General features: G+C 47.9%; 1 protein-coding gene across 2 annotated transcripts in view; it reads right to left on the reverse strand.

The window, feature by feature from the left end:
• The window catches only part of Frmpd2 (FERM and PDZ domain containing 2), a 110,116-nt gene that overhangs the window by 77,394 nt on the left and 14,690 nt on the right, over positions 1-18,032 (reverse strand). The window contains exons 2-10 of one of the 2 annotated variants that reach the window (XM_075987521.1): positions 14,923-15,048; positions 13,138-13,295; positions 10,135-10,200; positions 7,804-7,995; positions 7,147-7,279; positions 5,235-5,319; positions 4,194-4,329; positions 2,790-2,861; positions 1,275-1,449 (exon numbers count right to left, since the gene is read on the reverse strand). In XM_075987521.1, the coding sequence (XP_075843636.1) occupies positions 1,275-1,449; positions 2,790-2,861; positions 4,194-4,329; positions 5,235-5,319; positions 7,147-7,279; positions 7,804-7,995; positions 10,135-10,200; positions 13,138-13,295; positions 14,923-15,048 (1,143 nt within the window). Of the gene's footprint in view, positions 1-1,274; positions 1,450-2,789; positions 2,862-4,181; positions 4,330-5,234; positions 5,320-7,146; positions 7,280-7,803; positions 7,996-10,134; positions 10,201-13,137; positions 13,296-14,922; positions 15,049-18,032 lie in introns of both variants that reach the window. The other variant, XM_075987520.1, reaches the window with a different exon arrangement.

Raw genomic sequence — 18,032 nt, forward strand, 5'->3', positions numbered from 1 at the left:
GCCTATGGAGCCCAGAGGACAATCTTAAATGCCATTACTCAAACATCAGCCACCATTTGTATTGAGACAGGGACTCTAGGTATCCTGTAAGTCCCTGGGTAGGTTCTATTGGCATGCCAGCAGGCCCCAGGCATCTGTTTGTCCCTGTCTCCCTAGCACTGTGATTATAATGACACACCTTCACACTTAGATTTCCTTCTTACACGAGTCCTGGGAATCAAACTCGAGTCCTCCTGCTACAAGCCCTTTGCCAGTTGAGCTGTCTCCCTAGCCCTGGCTTTTCCTTAGATTTTTTTCATTTCAAATAAATAAAATGCAGTGTTTTCTGTGGGCTGCCCAGTCAGAAAATGTAGTTCTCAACCTCTCATCAAAGGCGTTTCTTTTACAGAAGACAGAGACCTTTACAGAAAGCTACCACTGGTCAAAAGGGAGAGAACAACCAACCATGGGGCACCCAACCTCAAATGGTATGTCTATAATGCAATCCCTCCACCTAAAGCGCCATACAGCGAGAGGGGGAGTGAAAGGATTGTGGGAGCCCAAAGACCAGGGAGTCTGCTGTAAGACTGTGTCTTCTGGGTATGGCAAGAAAGCCACACCCATGTAATCCCAACAATATGGCTAACTAAACAAGATTCAAATAGTGCAAAGCCAATTGGCATGCCAGCATGAATAGAGAAAACCTCATGGGGCTCTAAACCTAGATGAAAGGCAACAGTGACTGTTGAGAGAGAAGGGAGAATTAGTTTTCCCTAGAGATGAGCTCTTTAATTAGTTATCCAATACCAAGTGTCATCCTTGACATGCATGCATGTAACAATAATAATTAATAAATAATAGGTCATGAGTTTGAGAGATGGGGCGTGGGAGGGGTTTGGAGGGAAGAATAGGAGGGGGAAAGTGATATAACTTTAATTCTAATTAAAAAATTTTTAAATAAAGTGTTTTGAATAGGAAAGAATCACTTGGGTTTTTTGGTGCCAATGTGTAAAATGCCAGCAGCACCCCAGATAATTTACAAATGTTTTTAATATTTGTTTGTCTAACTTTAGATTGCTATTTACTGATCATACCTGGCAAGCCTTCTCTCATGACAAGCTGTGCTTGATGCTTTCCACAAGGGATTCAAAGCACTCTCTGGGCTAATTTGTATTGAGGTAAGCAAAGTTAGGTGTCCTAGGATCAAGCAGCTTTTCAGGAGGAACAGAATTCAGGTATCCATGTACCTGGTTTTCCACGAGTTCATGTCAACAGTGTCTCCAAGAAACACATACCTTTCACATAAGCCAAACCAAAGTAGATGGTCTCCCCGAGGTTGGTGAAGGACATGACAGCATTGAAGACAGCTCCGGCTGTGGACTCCATGTGGCACTTCACCTCCAGACACTGTCCGCTCAGCAAGACCACACAGAGGTCTCTGAGAGCCAAGTAGGATTTCCCTTTTTTGGTCTGAAAACAATAATAGTATCAATGCTCACAATTAAGAGGAGACTGTGAGTCCAACTTGGGCAAGTTCACCAGGCTAAGTGTGTCCCATGGCTTAGTTCATTTAATTGTCTAATTACCTATGAGAATAGCTTTGCTCCCTATTAGCAGATGAGAAACTGAGGCTTAGAGACAATGAGGAACTTTTCTAGGATTGCACAGTCGGTAAATGACAGAACCCAGACCCAAGTCAGAGCTCTCTGAAGAATCTCTGAGGTCAGCAACGTGGGGAGGTAGGAGACATATGTTTCCCCAGCTTTCCTTCAGGCTCCTCCATGAGTCATGGACCCCTGACTGAGCCAGACCAGTGCCCTAGTGTTTATTCTCTGAGCTACATTGAAGACAAGCATGGGGATGACAAAAGAACCTGGAAAAACAAAGACACCATCCCAGGCTTCCCACAGCCCTGCCTCCAAAAGACCAAAAAGCCAAAGACCGCATTGCCAGACAGTGTTGGCCAGACCGGCATCTTGGCTCTAAGAGTATGGAAAATGGGAAGGGTCATCTTCCCAGATGTTCATCATTAGCTGAGAAGCTCATGGCTCCGGGCTGGGAAAGAGCCAGGGGGGCATGGACTTGACTGAGCTGGGTAGCACATCCATATAGTACCCTCCCTTTTCTAGAGCCTTTCCCTAAAATCCTCCATCTTCCATGCCTTTTCCCCTCCATTCTTGTCTCCTTAGAGCCACTTCCCTGGCTAAATGAGCAATTTTTCCCCCATCCTCACCTATTGTCTTCTACCCTCTCCCATCCTTATGCGTCTTCTCAATTTTTTTAAAGCACAAAGTACTGCCTGGCATGCTTTTCTTTTATGCATTTGTCTCCCTTTTCCTCCTCCCACCAGACTATAGGCTCTACATGGAAAGGACTTGGTTCACCAAAGCATGGAGTAGGACCTGGCAGAGTACCCAGTCTGAGATAGTCCCAGCACTTGTGCTGAGTGAGGAGATGAAGGCTAAACGGGGCGAGGACAGGGAATAAGCCACAAGGAGCTCCTCTCATAGGGGAGACTGAGAGGCAGGGGTAGCATGGCCACGCCCTGACTGGGATCCAGAGGGACAAGAGAGATGGGAGAAGATGACATGGATGGAAAGGAAAACAATCCTCTTTAAACAGCTTTGAGAAGGCAGCATGAGCAGAAATAGGAGGAAGAGAGGTAGAGAGACATGGGGTTCATGGGAGAAGGCTCTAGAGCAGGGAGACTACCAAGATATCCCCAGAAAAGATCCCAACCAAAATGCAGTCAGTCTTAAGTTTGTTGGACTCGATTCCCTCCTGTCCCACCCAGGCTAAGCAGTAGTTACCACGATGGATCCAGGCAAATGTAGGGTCACCGGGGCCTCTGCAGCTAAGAGGATAAACTCTGGTCTGGAGAACTGAGAAAAAAAAACATCCAAAATAATCAAACATGGAAGAAAAAAAATGGCTTGCAGGCTTTGAAGCTCATTTCCCTCTGCTTTCTGCAGCCCTCTGCCCATCCCCACCCCACTCAGTGCCCCTCAAAGAAACAGGTTTCAGCAAGACAGATGAATGGGCTGTCCATCTTAACAGGGGCCTAGAAGTGTGGTCTAGGAGGCGGGCAGCATGCTGGCTTTCACTGGGCGTATCATCAGAGGTTAGCATTTATACAGCAGTACATAATCGTCACGTGTGTCAAAAGCCCGAAACGAGCTGGGATAGAGGGATAGAGGCACACGCCTGTAACCTCAGTTCTTAGGAGTCTGAGGGAGGAGCATCAGAGCTACCCAGTAAGACTCTATCTCAAAAGCAAAAACAAACTAAAAAAAAAAAAATCAAGGACTGTGAAGATTTTCAGTCAGTAAAGTGCCAAGTACAAGCATGAGGACCCAAGTTCAGTACCCCAGAACTCATGCAAAAGCCAGGCATGGCGGCATGCACCTCTAAACCACCACTGGGGGGTGAGGTGCTCAGGAGGTTCCCTGGAGTTTGCTGGTCAACTAAATTTGCTGAGTTCCAGGTCCATTGAGAGGCCCTGCCTCAAGAAAACAAGGTAGCGAGCAATTGAGTAGACCTCTGGAACTGATCTCAGCCAATAACTAACCTCAGCAGAGATTTTCTATGAAGAATCCACAGGAGGTATAAATAGACCTCAGGGGCCAACCCTATCTGTTTGTCCTATTAGCTTGGCCTTCAACGCTGGGCAAGTTAGTGTGGCTGTTCTCTGGCCTCAACTCCTCTATATTTTTCCAATCCTAAGACACACACATGCACACACACACACGCATCCACGCATACACCAACATATACCTTGACTTTTCACACACGCACACACCAACAAGACACTTCTTCCTAGGTAAACCACCTTGCAAGCCCAGAAATACCCCTGCATTTTGTCTGCCTAACGGCCTCTTACAAATACATTCTGCTTTGTCACCTCCCTTACATGCCACACTGGGCCTACAAACTTCTACACACATGGTCTCAAACTTCAGGAAAGGTGGGCCTGAAACAAACCTCACATCCTAAACAGCATCTACTGTACAGCCAGGGGCTATGGAGGGGGCTGTGAGACTGGAGGATACCTAGCTTCAAGTGGCCAGGTTCAGGTTTCTGTCAGTGCAGATGTATGAACGCCAGCCCAGGGCCCCTGAGTACTGAAGCCCCTCCCTGCATCCTCCCTCTGTGTTACAGGTCCCATCTGGGACCGCTCTCGACGGTGTCCTTCAGCGACAGACCTCTTTACTCGCCTTTCCATTCCTTTGTAGGAAATTCCTTGGAGAAGATGTTGCTAGCTGTGAGCTTTCTGCTTCTGCCAAGAGCATAGGCCCGGAGCCACACCGCAGGCCCTCCTCACAGTCACAGGGATCCACACCTGCCAAAGCGCTGTCCAGGAGTAAGGAAGGTAAGGTACTTGATGATACATCCGTCCTACCACAGACTCAGCCACTACCTTATGTTATTTCCCACATTGCCCATTGGTGAAGCTGAGACCCTCAGAGGTTAAGGCTACACAACCACAGGCTGGGGAACTACTTAAGGTAAGAGACCACATATACCCCCCACCCACCACCACCACCACCGCCCCAGGATTCTGCCTCTGTGCCTGCTCACCATGATCTCAAGGTCCCAATATTCCCTAAATAGATCATGGCTCTGACTTTGTTTTTGAAATTTTTGACATTCCAACTCTTTCGACAACAAACAGTCATGAACCACCTGTTGATGCTTTGGTCAAAAGCAGACCAACTGTGTGCGCAACAGGGGTCCCGTGATTCAATGAAGCCAGCAAACTCCAATCACCTAGACAGGCTAAAGCCAACAGGGTACACATTATGTCATGGGGATGCTGGGATAACAAACCCGCTCCCCAGGAGTGAAGCCTCCCTCCCCAGTCAGTGACTCAGCTGGTCACAGATGCAGAAGGCAGACAGAGAGGCCAGGAATTCTGGCTAAACCCCAGAAATCAGCACGCCCGAGTCATGAGCTCTGAGTAACTGTATCCAGCAGGCACTGTGCTGTGTGGTTGTATGCTGTATGGCAGGCAGGGTGTGCCTGGGGATCACCACTAAAACACCAGTGCTCGTGATGTTCCATTTCTGGGCCTGAATGGGCTTCCCAGAAGATACAGGTTCCTGACAAGACAGTTGCCAGCAGGCAGCCTATACCTTGACTTTTCACTAATGTCCTTTCCTGGAGAACGGGCTTCTTGTCACTAATCAGCAGAGAATCAGGTTGTGTAGACTCCCACACCAAAGTCACAGTGTGAACTTTGCGAGCAGGAGACTCACCCATGAGGGAAGCCACAAGGACTGTGAGCCGTGGTGCTCCAATGTTGCTCTGAGGAGCTCTGTGTCTCTGTACTTCTCTCTGAAACTAACCAAACAGCACGGTAGGGAGGGTTCGTGCAAACAAACAGCGGCCGAGAGTGTGGACACCACCCCAACTGATCAGCTGTGTGCCCTTGGGGGGATCACTAAATGCCTCTGACTCTGTTCCCACACAGCAAATGGAAATGACAGTATAGCCAGGTGAGATTGTGACAGCGAGGAGGATAAACCTAACAACAAAAGGCAAAGCAGGTCCTTGATTTAGGAACAACAAACAACAACTTTAAATAAAAATAAACAAAATAAGGCTCGGTGGTACACACCTGTGACCTTGTACTCAGAGGTTGAGGATCTAGAGTTCTAGGCTATATCCCGAGATTCCTTTTCAAAACGAGTAAGTAAATAAATAAGGCACAATGGCTGATACAGATCGACTTGACGAGATCTGGAAAATAAAGCTCTGGGCATGCCTTGAGAGACTTCTCAGATGGGTTTAATTGAGATGGGAAGATCAGACCCAGCTAGAGCCATTCCACGGGCTGGGTTCTCGGGCTGAATGAAAAGAAGAGAGTGAGCTGAGCACCAGCATCACCTCTCTCTGCTCCCTGACCGCGTACGCCACGTAACCTTGTGACTGCAGGTGCCACGTCACTCCTCCCACCATGCCTCAAACTGTGAGTGAAACCAAACATTGCCTCCTTTGGGTGCTTGTGGCTGTTGTTACTGTTAAGTAAAAAATAATAAGGGTCGCTTTGCCGGCACAAGAAATCCAATTAGGTCAAGTCGCATCAAGTCAAAATGCCCATCGTTTTATTAAGAATGATGCTCTCGCGTGGCCGAGCACATGGCGGGGAGACAGAAAAGCAGGGAGCCCATGCAAACCCGAAAGCCACGTGTTTCTTCTCTGGGGGCCCACTAAAATACCCTGTGGGAGTGGTCCTGGAGTCCAGAGCAATGCAACTCCCAGGCCAGGTTGGCTGGGATGGATGCCAAGGGGTGGAGGCTATGTTCCAGACTTAACAGTTACCTCCCACAACAAGAAAAGAAACTAAAATATAACTCAAGTTCAGGGAGCTGAGAAGCAGGTAAAAGCATATTTGAAGGTTAATGTAAAAACCACTCTTTGAGAACACCTAGAGTAAAATAAAAAAACAAAGCCTTTTATGAGTCACTGCTTGTCATTCCACTTAGCAGGTTATTTTAAAACCTTTTTCGGTTTGGGGGCTGGAAAGATGGCTCAGTAGTTAAGAGCACTGACTGCTCTCCTGGGGACCCTGAGTTCAATTCCCAGCACCTACATGGAGGTTCATAACCATCTGAAACTCCAGCAGAGGAGATCTGACGCCCTTGTCAGGTCTCCACAGGCATCAGGTTATACACATGGTGCACAGACAAAAAAAAACCCTCATATATAACATAACACCTTTTTGCCAGGCAGTAGTGGCACATGCCTTTAATCCCAGCACTTGGGAGGCAGAGACACGCAGATCTTGTGAGTTCAAGGCCAGCTGATCTACAAAGTGAGCTCCAGGACAGCCAGAGCTGTTACATAAAGAAACCCTGTCTTAAAAAATAAATAAATAAATAAATATTAAAAAAACAACTCTTTCTTGCTTTTTCTATCTTAATCATCAATTTGGACAACTAGACTCCAATTTAAACAGCTAATACTTAATATAATTAACTCTATTTTACTGTTATAAGTTTAGTAGGCATACTGACCCTAGGCCCAGGCCCTTAGCACTTCCAGGGAGAGAAGCACTTGCATGGGCATGTTCTGTATGTATAGCAGGGATATCCACACTCAGGACAGGAGACAAGGTCACTTTGCACACCGTCTGTCTACATAGGACTGCTCAGAGCCTTCACTCACCTCTTCGCAGCTGCACACCATCAGAGGCCCGAGCTCCAGGGCTCTCACTAGCAGGCCGATGCAGCTTACTCCTGAGAAAGTAGCTTCTGCTCTGCCGCTCACAGGTACCTTCCTCCACAACTCGTCTCTCCACCTGAGGGAGGGTTGATGGACTCGTAAGTCAGCCATCAGGTCAGAGGGGTGCATTGATGCCAACACGTGCAAGCTACCTGTCAGGCTAACTAACTCCTTAGACAAGTACCCTACCATGGAGCCCCTGGATTTATTTTTTAAATTGAATTTCCTTTTAACTAAAATTTGGCTGACTTATATTCCAATAGCCACACATAGCTAGTGGCTCTCCAATGGGAAAGATGGGTTCCAAAACTGACCTCAGAGATTGTGCCCACTGACCTCAGAGATTGTGCCCACTGACCTCAGAGATTGTGCCCACTGACCTCAGAGATTGTGCCCACTGACCTCAGAGATTGTGCCCACTGACCTCAGAGATTGTGCCCACTGACCTCAGAGATTGTGCCCACTGACCTCAGAGATTGTGCCCACTGACCTCAGAGATTGTGCCCACTGACCTCAGAGATTGTGCCCACTGACCTCAGAGATTGTGCCCACTGACCTCAGAGATTGTGCCCACTGACCTCAGAGATTGTGCCCACTGACCTCAGAGATTGTGCCCAGCACCAAGCCCACCAGTCCACTGATGTGGAGACTGGCAGGGGCTGGGTATACAGCCACTTCTTCCTGATGAATGCGGCAGGCTTCCAGAACTGCCTGCAGTGGCCGCCGTCTTCGAGGCTGGTCTTCGCACATGGCCAGTAAGAGGGAGTGCACGGGCTCTTGAAGCTGCAGGGGCTGCAGAGGACACACGGTGACAAGTGTGGCCTAGTGGAATGGCTGCTGCAGGGCACCAAGGCCCACATGCCCCAGAGACTCCAGGAAACACACTCATCACTACGGAAACAGATTTGCTTCTGGAACAGACATCTGATTTGTCATTAAAGCCAAGCCACGGTTTCGACATCTGCTGTCCTTGCTACACTCTGATCTGAGCTCTTCAGCTCCGATGCAAGCTTGGTAAGTTGATGAAAAGCCTGTGCCAGACATCATAGACCTCGACTTGAGCCAAATGCTTGGCCACACTAGTGGTCACACACACATACACACACCACTACATTGATCTGGTAGCCTGGTGCTTCCAACAATTATTTGGTGTGGGAGTGGGCAGTCATCTCATGGGGACTTCCTCCTGGAACTTGAGTGCAAGGGAGTCATGTGAGTTAAAGTGGCCTTTCATGCAGACTTATGAGCAGCAGGCAAGGGCTCCGTTACAGTCATCATTGCCACACTCACATCAGGCCAAAGGAAAAAGAGTCTTATATACACACTCTCTCTCGGGGTTTCTCTGTAGCTTTGGAGCCTGTCCTGGAACTAGCTCTTGTAGACCAGGCTGGCTTCGAAATCACAGAGATCCGCCTGCCTCTGTCTCCCGAGTGCTGGGATTAAAGGCGTGTGCCACCACCGCCCGGCTTATACACACTCTCTTAATGCTCTCAGGGAGCCTTGACTTTGGTGCCCATCTTCACAGCAAGAGGCCACTGTGTCTAACACAGTTGCTCTTGAACCTCATTGCCTTCAAGCTCACAGTCCCACACAAATGTTATTACCCCCAGGAAGCACAGAACCCCACAAGTATACAAATAGAAGCCGGACCCAAGCAGACTTCAAACAGCAGCAGGGATTTGGAAAAGCAGAATGAGCTTTCTGGTGCGCATTCACAGAGGCAAGAGGGGCAGGTGAGCTGGTGTGGAAACTGGTGTGTGTGCCTGAAAGGAAAGGACTGCAGCAGGGACTATGATGCCCCAAAGTCCTGGGTACAAGATGGCGCTGGCAGAGCATTAAGCCAAGCACAGGACTGCAAGTCACACATCCATAAGAAAAGCCCTGGGGCTGTCAGAGAACCAGCAGACAGGAGCAGGAGCCAAGTTCTGGAATACATGTGCCCTGGTGAGATGCTGGAATAAAACCACAAAGGCAGCGGGTAGCCAGTGAGGGTCCCACTTCAGGCAGAATGAGTTGTAAATAGTTTTCTGCTTAAGAGATGAGGAGAAAGAGAAAAGGGGAGGTAGGGAGAAAGAGGGGGGGATTGGTGAGAGGGGAGGGAGGGCACCATGGCCAGGTTCAACAATGCTTCTCATAGCCCTCGTTTTTAAAGGATTCTTATGATGTCAGATGAAAATGTGCATTCACACACACACACACAAACCCATATAGGCACATACATGAATGGATGCATTCACATAGTGCGTGAATTCATCAAATTGTGCAACATGCTTTGTCCCATCAAGATTCTGTGTTTTGAGTCTTAAACAGTCCATAACAAGCTAGTCTGTCACCTCTTCCAGAGGAGACAGTGCAGGGTACATTTTCTCAGTTACTGAGCACAGAACCCTTTTCTCAGTGTTTTACTTCAGGAAGGGCTGATTCTAAAAGCATTTGGGAGAATACATAGATAACTATCTTTGGTATATGTGAAACCCTCTAGCTTTCTTCTTCCTGTGGTCCAAGAGGACGAGTGAATCTTATCTTGACTGCCAGTCCCAACTTGGATCTTCTTTGGAGTGTTTAAGAACACGCTGAGGAGCCGGGCGGTGGTGGCGCACGCCTTTAATCCCAGCACTCGGGAGGCAGAGGCAGGCGGATCTCTGTGAGTTCGAGACCAGCCTGGTCTACAGAGCTAGTTCCAGGACAGGCTCCAAAGCCACAGAGAAACCCTGTCTCGAAAAACCAAAAAAAAAAAAAAAAAGAACATGCTGAGGTTGTTTATGGACCCAGGAGAATGACTGTGCAATCAGCTGGTAATACCTGTGTAAGGCTTAGCCCAGAAGGGTGATGACAGCCACACTTAATGCATGTGGTCCAGCCTAGGGGAGAGCTACTAAGCTAATCCAGATGGATGACCTGGTAATGTGGGAGGCATTCTTGTTTGCAGACCTGGTTTGGCAGAACACGATACCCAGCTGACCAGTAGAGCGTCATCCCTAAGGAGTAGACATGCATCTGCCCAAGAGAAAAGCACGTGATTAGAAGTCAGGCATGAGTCCACAGTCCCACAAGCAAAGCCCAGCAGTTTCCAGGAGCAAGGGGTGGAAATCTGGCTAGGCTAGCACGGCACCATCTGTACCTCCTTAACCTTTGCTCCCTCCCACGCTGCAGGCTAGAAATTTGTTTTCTAGCAGTAACTATGACTCCCCAGTTTGGTGAAAAATAAGAGAACATCTGTTAGGGTGCTTACGAAGAAAAAAAAAACAAAACAAAACAAAATGAAACTTTTGCTTTATTGGAAAAAAAAGCAAGTGACTGACCCCACACTTGCCCTGCTGTTTAACTGCAATACCATATGATCCGTGGAGCCACAGCAGCCATCTTGCAACCATGTGGAAATAAACACAGGGACTAGAATAGAAATATATATTCTGGATCCTTGTTGATATCATTGAGTTGCTGCTACCCATACCAAAACTGCTCCTTAAGTAACTAAGGACTAACTATGACTCTGGCTGTTGTATCTCAGACTTTCTGTTTCTTGTAACCATAGCTATCCATCCACAACATGTTAGGGGGCAATTTTATTGCAAAGCCTTGTGTCTTGTCAGAAAAAGCACGGCCCAACGTCTGAAGCTCTGTATTTTTTTTTTTTTTTTTTTTTTTTTTTGGTTTTTCGAGACAGGGTTTCTCTGTGGCTTTGGAGCCTGTCCTGGAACTAGCTCTGTAGACCAGGCTGGTCTCGAACTCACAGAGATCCGCCTGCCTCTGCCTCCCGAGTGCTGGGATTAAAGGCGTGCGCCACCATCGCCCGGCCCCTGAAGCTCTGTATTTTTAAAAATGAGTGTTCTGCCCAAACCCTCATAAGCACGGAATACGAAAGTACTTGGGGTGGTCATTATTATCAGGCCAAACCCTATTCTAAGCCTTTTGCTTATTTAAATGTATTTGATCTTCACAACAATCCTCTGAGGCAGGTTTTCAATTGTCTTCATTTAAGATAAGAGGAAACAAGAGCAAAGGCAAGCTAGAGGAATTGCCTAATAAGACCCAAACATGGGATGGAACGCAAGCCCTGGAATCCCATAGCTGTGACCCCCAGATTAATCAATGTCCTTTGTTGATGTTCATGGCTTTCACTGTAGGAGAAAAAGACAATAATCATGAAGATCCTTTTCAGGAAAATGCTTTTGGAGCTGTGCAAGAGAAGCCCCTTAAGTAACAAACTGTGTGTTAAACCCGTGGTTACTAAGTGCTGCTGAGGATTTTCCCGCTGTCCTCCAGAACTTGCTGGGAAGGCTTCATCCTCTCCAAGGTGATTTGACTCCCACACCTTGGAGGAGGTCTGGCCAGTTCTTTGTCCTAACATCCAGAGCTAGAGAAAATCCAGCTCTCCCTATGTTAGACTGTCTAAAACAAGTGATCTGAGGTCCCACAAGTGTCCCCTGTGCCTGTAAATTATTGTCTTTATTTATCTGAAATTGCTCCCCTATAGCCCAGCCCCATCCACAGACCCACTGCAGTTCACAGCTGCAGGGACCCTGAGCAGAATTTGGACGGCACCCTGGGCACAGCTACAGTGACCCTGAACAGAAGTGATATAAGTATCCTGGGCACAGCCAGAGGCACCACTCACACCCAGAACTCTCCATGGGTTCCAAAGCTCTGTCTAAAAATGTTCTGAGGGCCAAGCTGAACCCAGTAGGCTCCATACCAAATCCTAAATTCAGCCTACTGGGAGACACGGCCAAAGGAGGTTTCTGAAGGCAACTACTGGGTCTCTGAGCAAGAATGCAAACAGTCTGCTCAGAGGATGCAGTGAGGTAAGGCCGCTCAAGGGACTCCCAGCTAGAGATTTGCCCATATCTGCCACCTGCGCCCAGTCTAGTTTCGGGTATGGTGCTGAGTGCACTGGTTAGAGTAAGATGTTAGTCTCAGAATGCAGCCAGGGTTTGGGAAGGGCCCTGAGTACAGCCCCTGCTGGGACCTCTATGCTCCCAACTTCCCAGATATCCGTCACAACCCTCTGCCAAGTTGGACGAAGAGAGAACTGGTGTGGCAAAAGGAAGAGGGCTGTAGTCACCAGAGCTGTTCAGAGGTCTCTCTCTCTCTCTCTCTCTCTCTCTCTCTCTCTCTCTCTCTCTCTCTCTCTCTCTCTCTCTCTCTCATCAGCATCTCACATGAGTGCCGTCTTTTCTCATGTCCGCTCTTGACTGACATCCACTTTGTTTTAGTTTATGGATGACGTAGACAATACCCTATCAAGCACCTCTGCAGCTGAAACCACCTGAAGCTGCCTGAGGATAAACACCTATGGGAGCTGGCCGGGTCATTCAGAAGGCCCTTACTTCATGTAGCCAGTGGCCATTTTATGAAAACCATTTGCCCACAGTGTTCCCCAAGACTTCTCTTTATACTTCTGTGTGGGTATGAAAATATACATATATGGGTGGTACTCATGCCCATACACACATGTGGAGGCCAAAGACTGACAGCTGGGTGACTTTCTTGTTCACACCCACTTTATATTTTGAGATCTCTTACAGGACCTGGAGCTTGCCAGCTGACTAAACTAGCTGGTTAGCTAGGCCCCGGAATCCTCGTCCCTCCAGCTTTGAGAACTGGGATCATAGGTATGCACCATCACACCCGGCTTTCTGCATGCTTATATGCAGGCTCTTTAACCCCTGAGCCACCTTCCCAGCCCCCAACACTACTTTTAACGCTGGTAAAGCTTGATCCACAAAGTTATATTTGTCTCGCTTATCTGACTGAGAAACTTGGGCTCAATGAAGTTGAACGGCCTTAGCCAAGATCTGGTAAATTGCTGGCAAGACAGTCTGCAAAGAATATGCATTAAACCTCAGAATTGGGGCTGGGCAGAGAGTTTGGGGTGTCTCCCCCAGGAAAGGCTTTCTTCAGGGTACTGATGCGGGGCGCCACACATCCAACCTGTGATGCTTCGGGCTGCTCATCCTCATTTGGTCCCTGGAGCAGTTCCGGAGCCTTGAATGGTGCAGCCTCTATGTGAGAAACATGGTCTTGGAAAGAAAGACTTCCAGCTGCAGAAAGCAGGAGTGACCAGGGGCAGATCACATAGTCTGAGGAATCTGGAAACAAGGCAATGGCGGGGCATAAGAACAGGGTCACTGTGTCAGACAGCAGTTGCTTCTAGGATTGATTCTGACCAGGGCCTATTCAAGCACGAGACAGGATAAATTCCACCCAGCACATAGACGTGTGTATTACAGAAGGTGGTTGCAACTGTGGTTAAGAATTTAGTGCCTGCATCTGGATCTCTGAGGACCTAAGCATTTTAAAGTAAAAGGTCAAAAACGACCAAGACCAGCTGGGAATTAGTGCAGACTTGAGTTCATTGCAGCTGAATGGGACTGAGGCCACTGGTCATGGCATAGCTCTACAGTAGTTCATCAGATCCCCAAGGGCAGGAGACAGGCATGAGGGCTCAGGAGGAAGAGAAGCTAAGCTAAGCGTGCAGCCTCCCTCCACTGGCTGACACTGGAACCCGGCACCCAGAGGAGCCTACATACTCTGGCATGACCTGAGCCATGTTCTGCAATGTCTCAGTCGGCGGGGGGAGTCTACTGAGTCAATATCTACATGCAGGCTCTCTGTGTTTACTTCACCTGCTGACTGAACACCCCACAGCTCCAAATCGCCTTTCCATACGGGCTTCTTTTTTCTTTTCTTTTTTTTTCTTTTTTTGGTTTTTCAAGACAGGGTTTCTCTGTGATTTTGGAGCCTGTCCTGGAACTAGCTCTTGTAGACCAGGCTGGTCTCGAACTCACAGAGATCCGCCTGCCTCTGCCTCCCGAGTGCTGGGATTAAAGGCGTGCGCCACCACCGCCCGGCTCATACGGGCTTCTTTAAGCATCTCTGCTGTCAGCACTATGAACATTCTTCTCAGAAGAGACACTACAGAGACCTCAGAGGAAGTAGGGCCTCTCCTGCCATGTTGAAAAGCCAGTGGTATGAATATAAGATGACCAGGCAGGAGCACGCCTGTCCTGAACTCAGCCACAGAACATGAAAGTCCTTGCATACCTCAAGGCCTGGCCTTACGCTGTGACCACTTCCTCACGGACCTGTCCACGTAGATGCTCCAGGCTCCAGTCTTCCTGCCCTCACACTCTCAGCCTGTTCATCTGAGCGTGCCACATTCCAAAGGGTCACCCCTAACTTCTGAGTCATCACCCGGTTGTTGCCTCTGTGTCACTTGGACCATGACTGTAGACTACCTCCGGCCAGATCATCTAGAGACCTTCAGCATCAAGAGTGGCAAGACAGTTCCTCCATAGGCTAAAACCCAACCCAGGGAGGAGGACCTGTCTGTGACTCTAGGGGTCCACGTAGGATTTTCTTACATCTTCATCCATATCACAATTTAGTGATTTTCATATTAACCTCTCGTGTTTAGAGCACCTGAGGGATGGCTTGTGGGGACACCCCAACTGTTGGCAGAGGCCTAGTTGCTGCCATTAGTCTCTCTGTAAGCACCACACAGGCCCAAAGCAGAAGCATCGCCTTTCAGCTTGGTCACAAGGCATAGGCCTTGGGAATAGGCCACTGCTCAGCAGCCGCCTGGTGGGGACCATTTGCCCTCTTGTTCGAAAACCTTAGGGTTGATCACAGATCAAGAAGCTGCCAGAAGGAAGTTTGCTTAAGAAGCTTTGCCTTCAATTTCCTAGGACTCAGTTCACCCAGATACCCCCTTACCGTTTCGGAGGTCTTCCAGGAGCCGCTCAGCAGCCATCGACAAGAGGGACCAGATTTCCTCCTCAGACAGGGCTTCACCCCTGACCTGCAGGGCACTGGCAAGTGTCACCGAAGCTGCGTTCATGCCTGTGGAGACAGAGTTCTGCACAGCCTGGGAATGCTCCATCACTCCAGCTACTTGGTAGCGTATGTTCGCCTCGCTTCCATTGCCCACACCTCCGAGGCACAGGACAAGCAGATGGGAGAATTAGAAGTGGTCACTGCACCTGGCCAGGCAAGTTGGCAGCTTTTTAGTAAAAGAGCAAATATATGGATCAATCGGCTCTCAGATGAAAAGTTGAGGAAAGGGATGAAGGACAAGTGACTTACAGCAAGTACCCACCCCTCCTCCAGAGAGCTGGCTGCCCCAGGGAGTGTCCAGTGCCTTGTCTTCATCTCTGTCCTGGAAACCAGACTGACAACTATCTTGTATGCCTTTGGCCATTAGCTGCCACCACAAAGCTGGCGGTGGTGCCAGGGCAGGCAGGCCCTGCTGTCAGCTCTTGCTTACAGGACTAGTGAGAATCGCCCCCACCCCCACCCCCACCAAGAGAACAAGAGCCTGAATTTCAGAGCAAGAAGGACACACAGGGAAACTGGAGGAGGTGCCACCGCCAGGAGAGCAGCTCTCTTTCCTTCTAGAAGTATCCTCTAAACCAAAGCTGACATTTCCATCTGCCCGCCCCTCTTCCTCTTCCCCCCCAACACACACACACACACACACACACACACACACACACACACACACACAGACACCCTCACTAATCCCCCAGCCCTGCTGGAGGCAGCTGGAAGGGCCAGGCTTTTCCTAAGCTGTTTATGGCTGCAGAGCTTGCTCTCCAGTCAGAGTCTGGAAGGCAGGCCCCCTGCCCCCTGGTGCTAAGCAAAGCTGTCTACTCACCAACTGCTCAGCACCCTGGGGAATGGAGGTCGACTCCCAGCTTTTCCACCGGGACACCTAGAGGGAGCCATGAGAGCTCCTGAAGACACATGACCTATGAGCTGTGATTTGTCACAGGTAGTCTGTGGGGGCAACTGGGGTCCCCAGTCACAGACCAAGTGACTATCTGAGGTGTAGGTGTTCTGGTTACACCCAGGTGATCATTACATGCTATTTAGGGTCACCAGAATCACACCATACCCATATTTGTATAAGTATACGTGTCAATAGAATTTTTCCGGAGATAATTAGGACCCAGCGCAGGCCCTCTCCTTCCTTTCTTCTCTTCCTCTGTTCCACTATTTTCACTTTTCGTTTTCTTCTTTTCTCTCCTCTTAAAAGTTGTTACAGACAATGGACTTAGACACTTGCATTTAGCCATGTTTCTAACTCTGTAATCACGGTGAAGGGCTTTTATTAAAGAAAAGGGAGAAATACTTTGATTCTCAGACAAAAAAAAAATCCTTAAAATCCCAGAGGGAACCAAGACTAGAAGAAAAACAAACTGCATTGTCGGCCTGTTGTGCAGGTGGCAGCTTGGTGAGACCATGGCCTCATACAGCAGTCCCGAGGAGAAAGGATGGACTTTTCAACCAACAGCCACGGGCCCTTTATCGGAACCCTGAGCAACGGCCTAAATCGCACACCTTTACAGAAATCAGTTCAAAGTGGGTCATAGATTTAATATAGTATGTAAAACTATTCACTTTTAGGGAAGCCAGGGAGAAAATGCAGGGACTAGGACTGGGGAAAAGATTTTGTGAACTTGACACCAAGAGCATAATCTACAAAAGGATGTTTAAGTGATGTCATTGAAATTTTTTTCTTTCTTTCTTTCTGGTTGGTTTTTTTTTTTTTTTTGGCTCTGAGAAAAATCCCATGAAGAGTATGAAAAAGCAAATTATACTAAGATAAAATATTTTAAAATCATATATCAGAAGAGACGCACATATTTAGGGTGTCAATTTTTAAGCCCTCAGAACTCATCAGTAAGAAAACAGATTCAGAGAGAGCTCAGTAGTCAAAAGCTCTTCCTACCCAAGCATGACGACATGAGTCCGAATCCTCAGAGCACATGTAAAAGTTGGCTGTAACACAAGAGTCTACAGTCACCTGTAGCATGATGGGAGGTGCAGACAAGTAAGTAAAGACCCAGAAGTTAAATGCCAGCTATCCTGGTGGACAGAGGCAGCACCGTCTAAGATGGCGTGGACCCTGCCTCAAACAAGGTGGAAGGTGAGGACCAGCGCCAAGGTCATCTTCTGAGCTATTTGCACAGGCCGTGGTAGTAGGTGCATGCCCACACTCACCCACATGAGCACTTACTCAGATTTATAAATACGCACAAGAAAATAAACAGTATAATTAGAAAATGACACAGACAGACATTTCCCCAAAGATATTTACATAGATACCAAATTAAACCAATGAAAATATATTAAACATCATTAGATATTAGAGAAATGCAAATTAAAGCCATAATGACATGATACTGCATACCCATTGGAATTACTAAGACAAACATTTGTCACAACCCCAAATGCTGGTGAGTGTGCCCAGAAACCAGCTCTCTCACACTGCCAGAGAAACTGAGAAGGAACAGGTACACTGGGAAACAGCTTGTCGGTATTTTACAAAATTAAATGTGCAATTGCTATACGACCCAGGAATATCACTCCTGTACATTTAATTGAAGATAAAAGGAAATTTATGCCCTCACAAAACCCATCTATGAATTGGCTTAACAAATCACCTTGAAAAAACAGCAGGAAGAGGTAAATCTGAACATTCATGTAAACGCACATCCTCACACAACATCAGGTACCACCCTAAGTGTGGATGCTCTACGCAGGGCTTTCCCTGGAGTTGGTGTCCCCAGACACATGACATGTATGTACATGCATATACATATATATATTCTGAGACAGCCTAAAAATTCAAACACTGCACCCCTGCACAAAGTACATGGTACCACCTAAGAGGCACATTGAACTTTATCAGAATGCAATTGTAGAATCCAAAACAGGGAATGTGTAGGTCAAAGAGCTGGGGTCCTCAACAAAGGCATTATTTAAAGAAAGCAAAGGAAGAAATGTCACAGAACACCAAAGTAAGAACCTTCCCAAATCTT

This window comes from Microtus pennsylvanicus, chromosome 10, assembly GCF_037038515.1.
Source record: "Microtus pennsylvanicus isolate mMicPen1 chromosome 10, mMicPen1.hap1, whole genome shotgun sequence".
NCBI lineage: Eukaryota > Metazoa > Chordata > Mammalia > Rodentia > Cricetidae > Microtus > Microtus pennsylvanicus.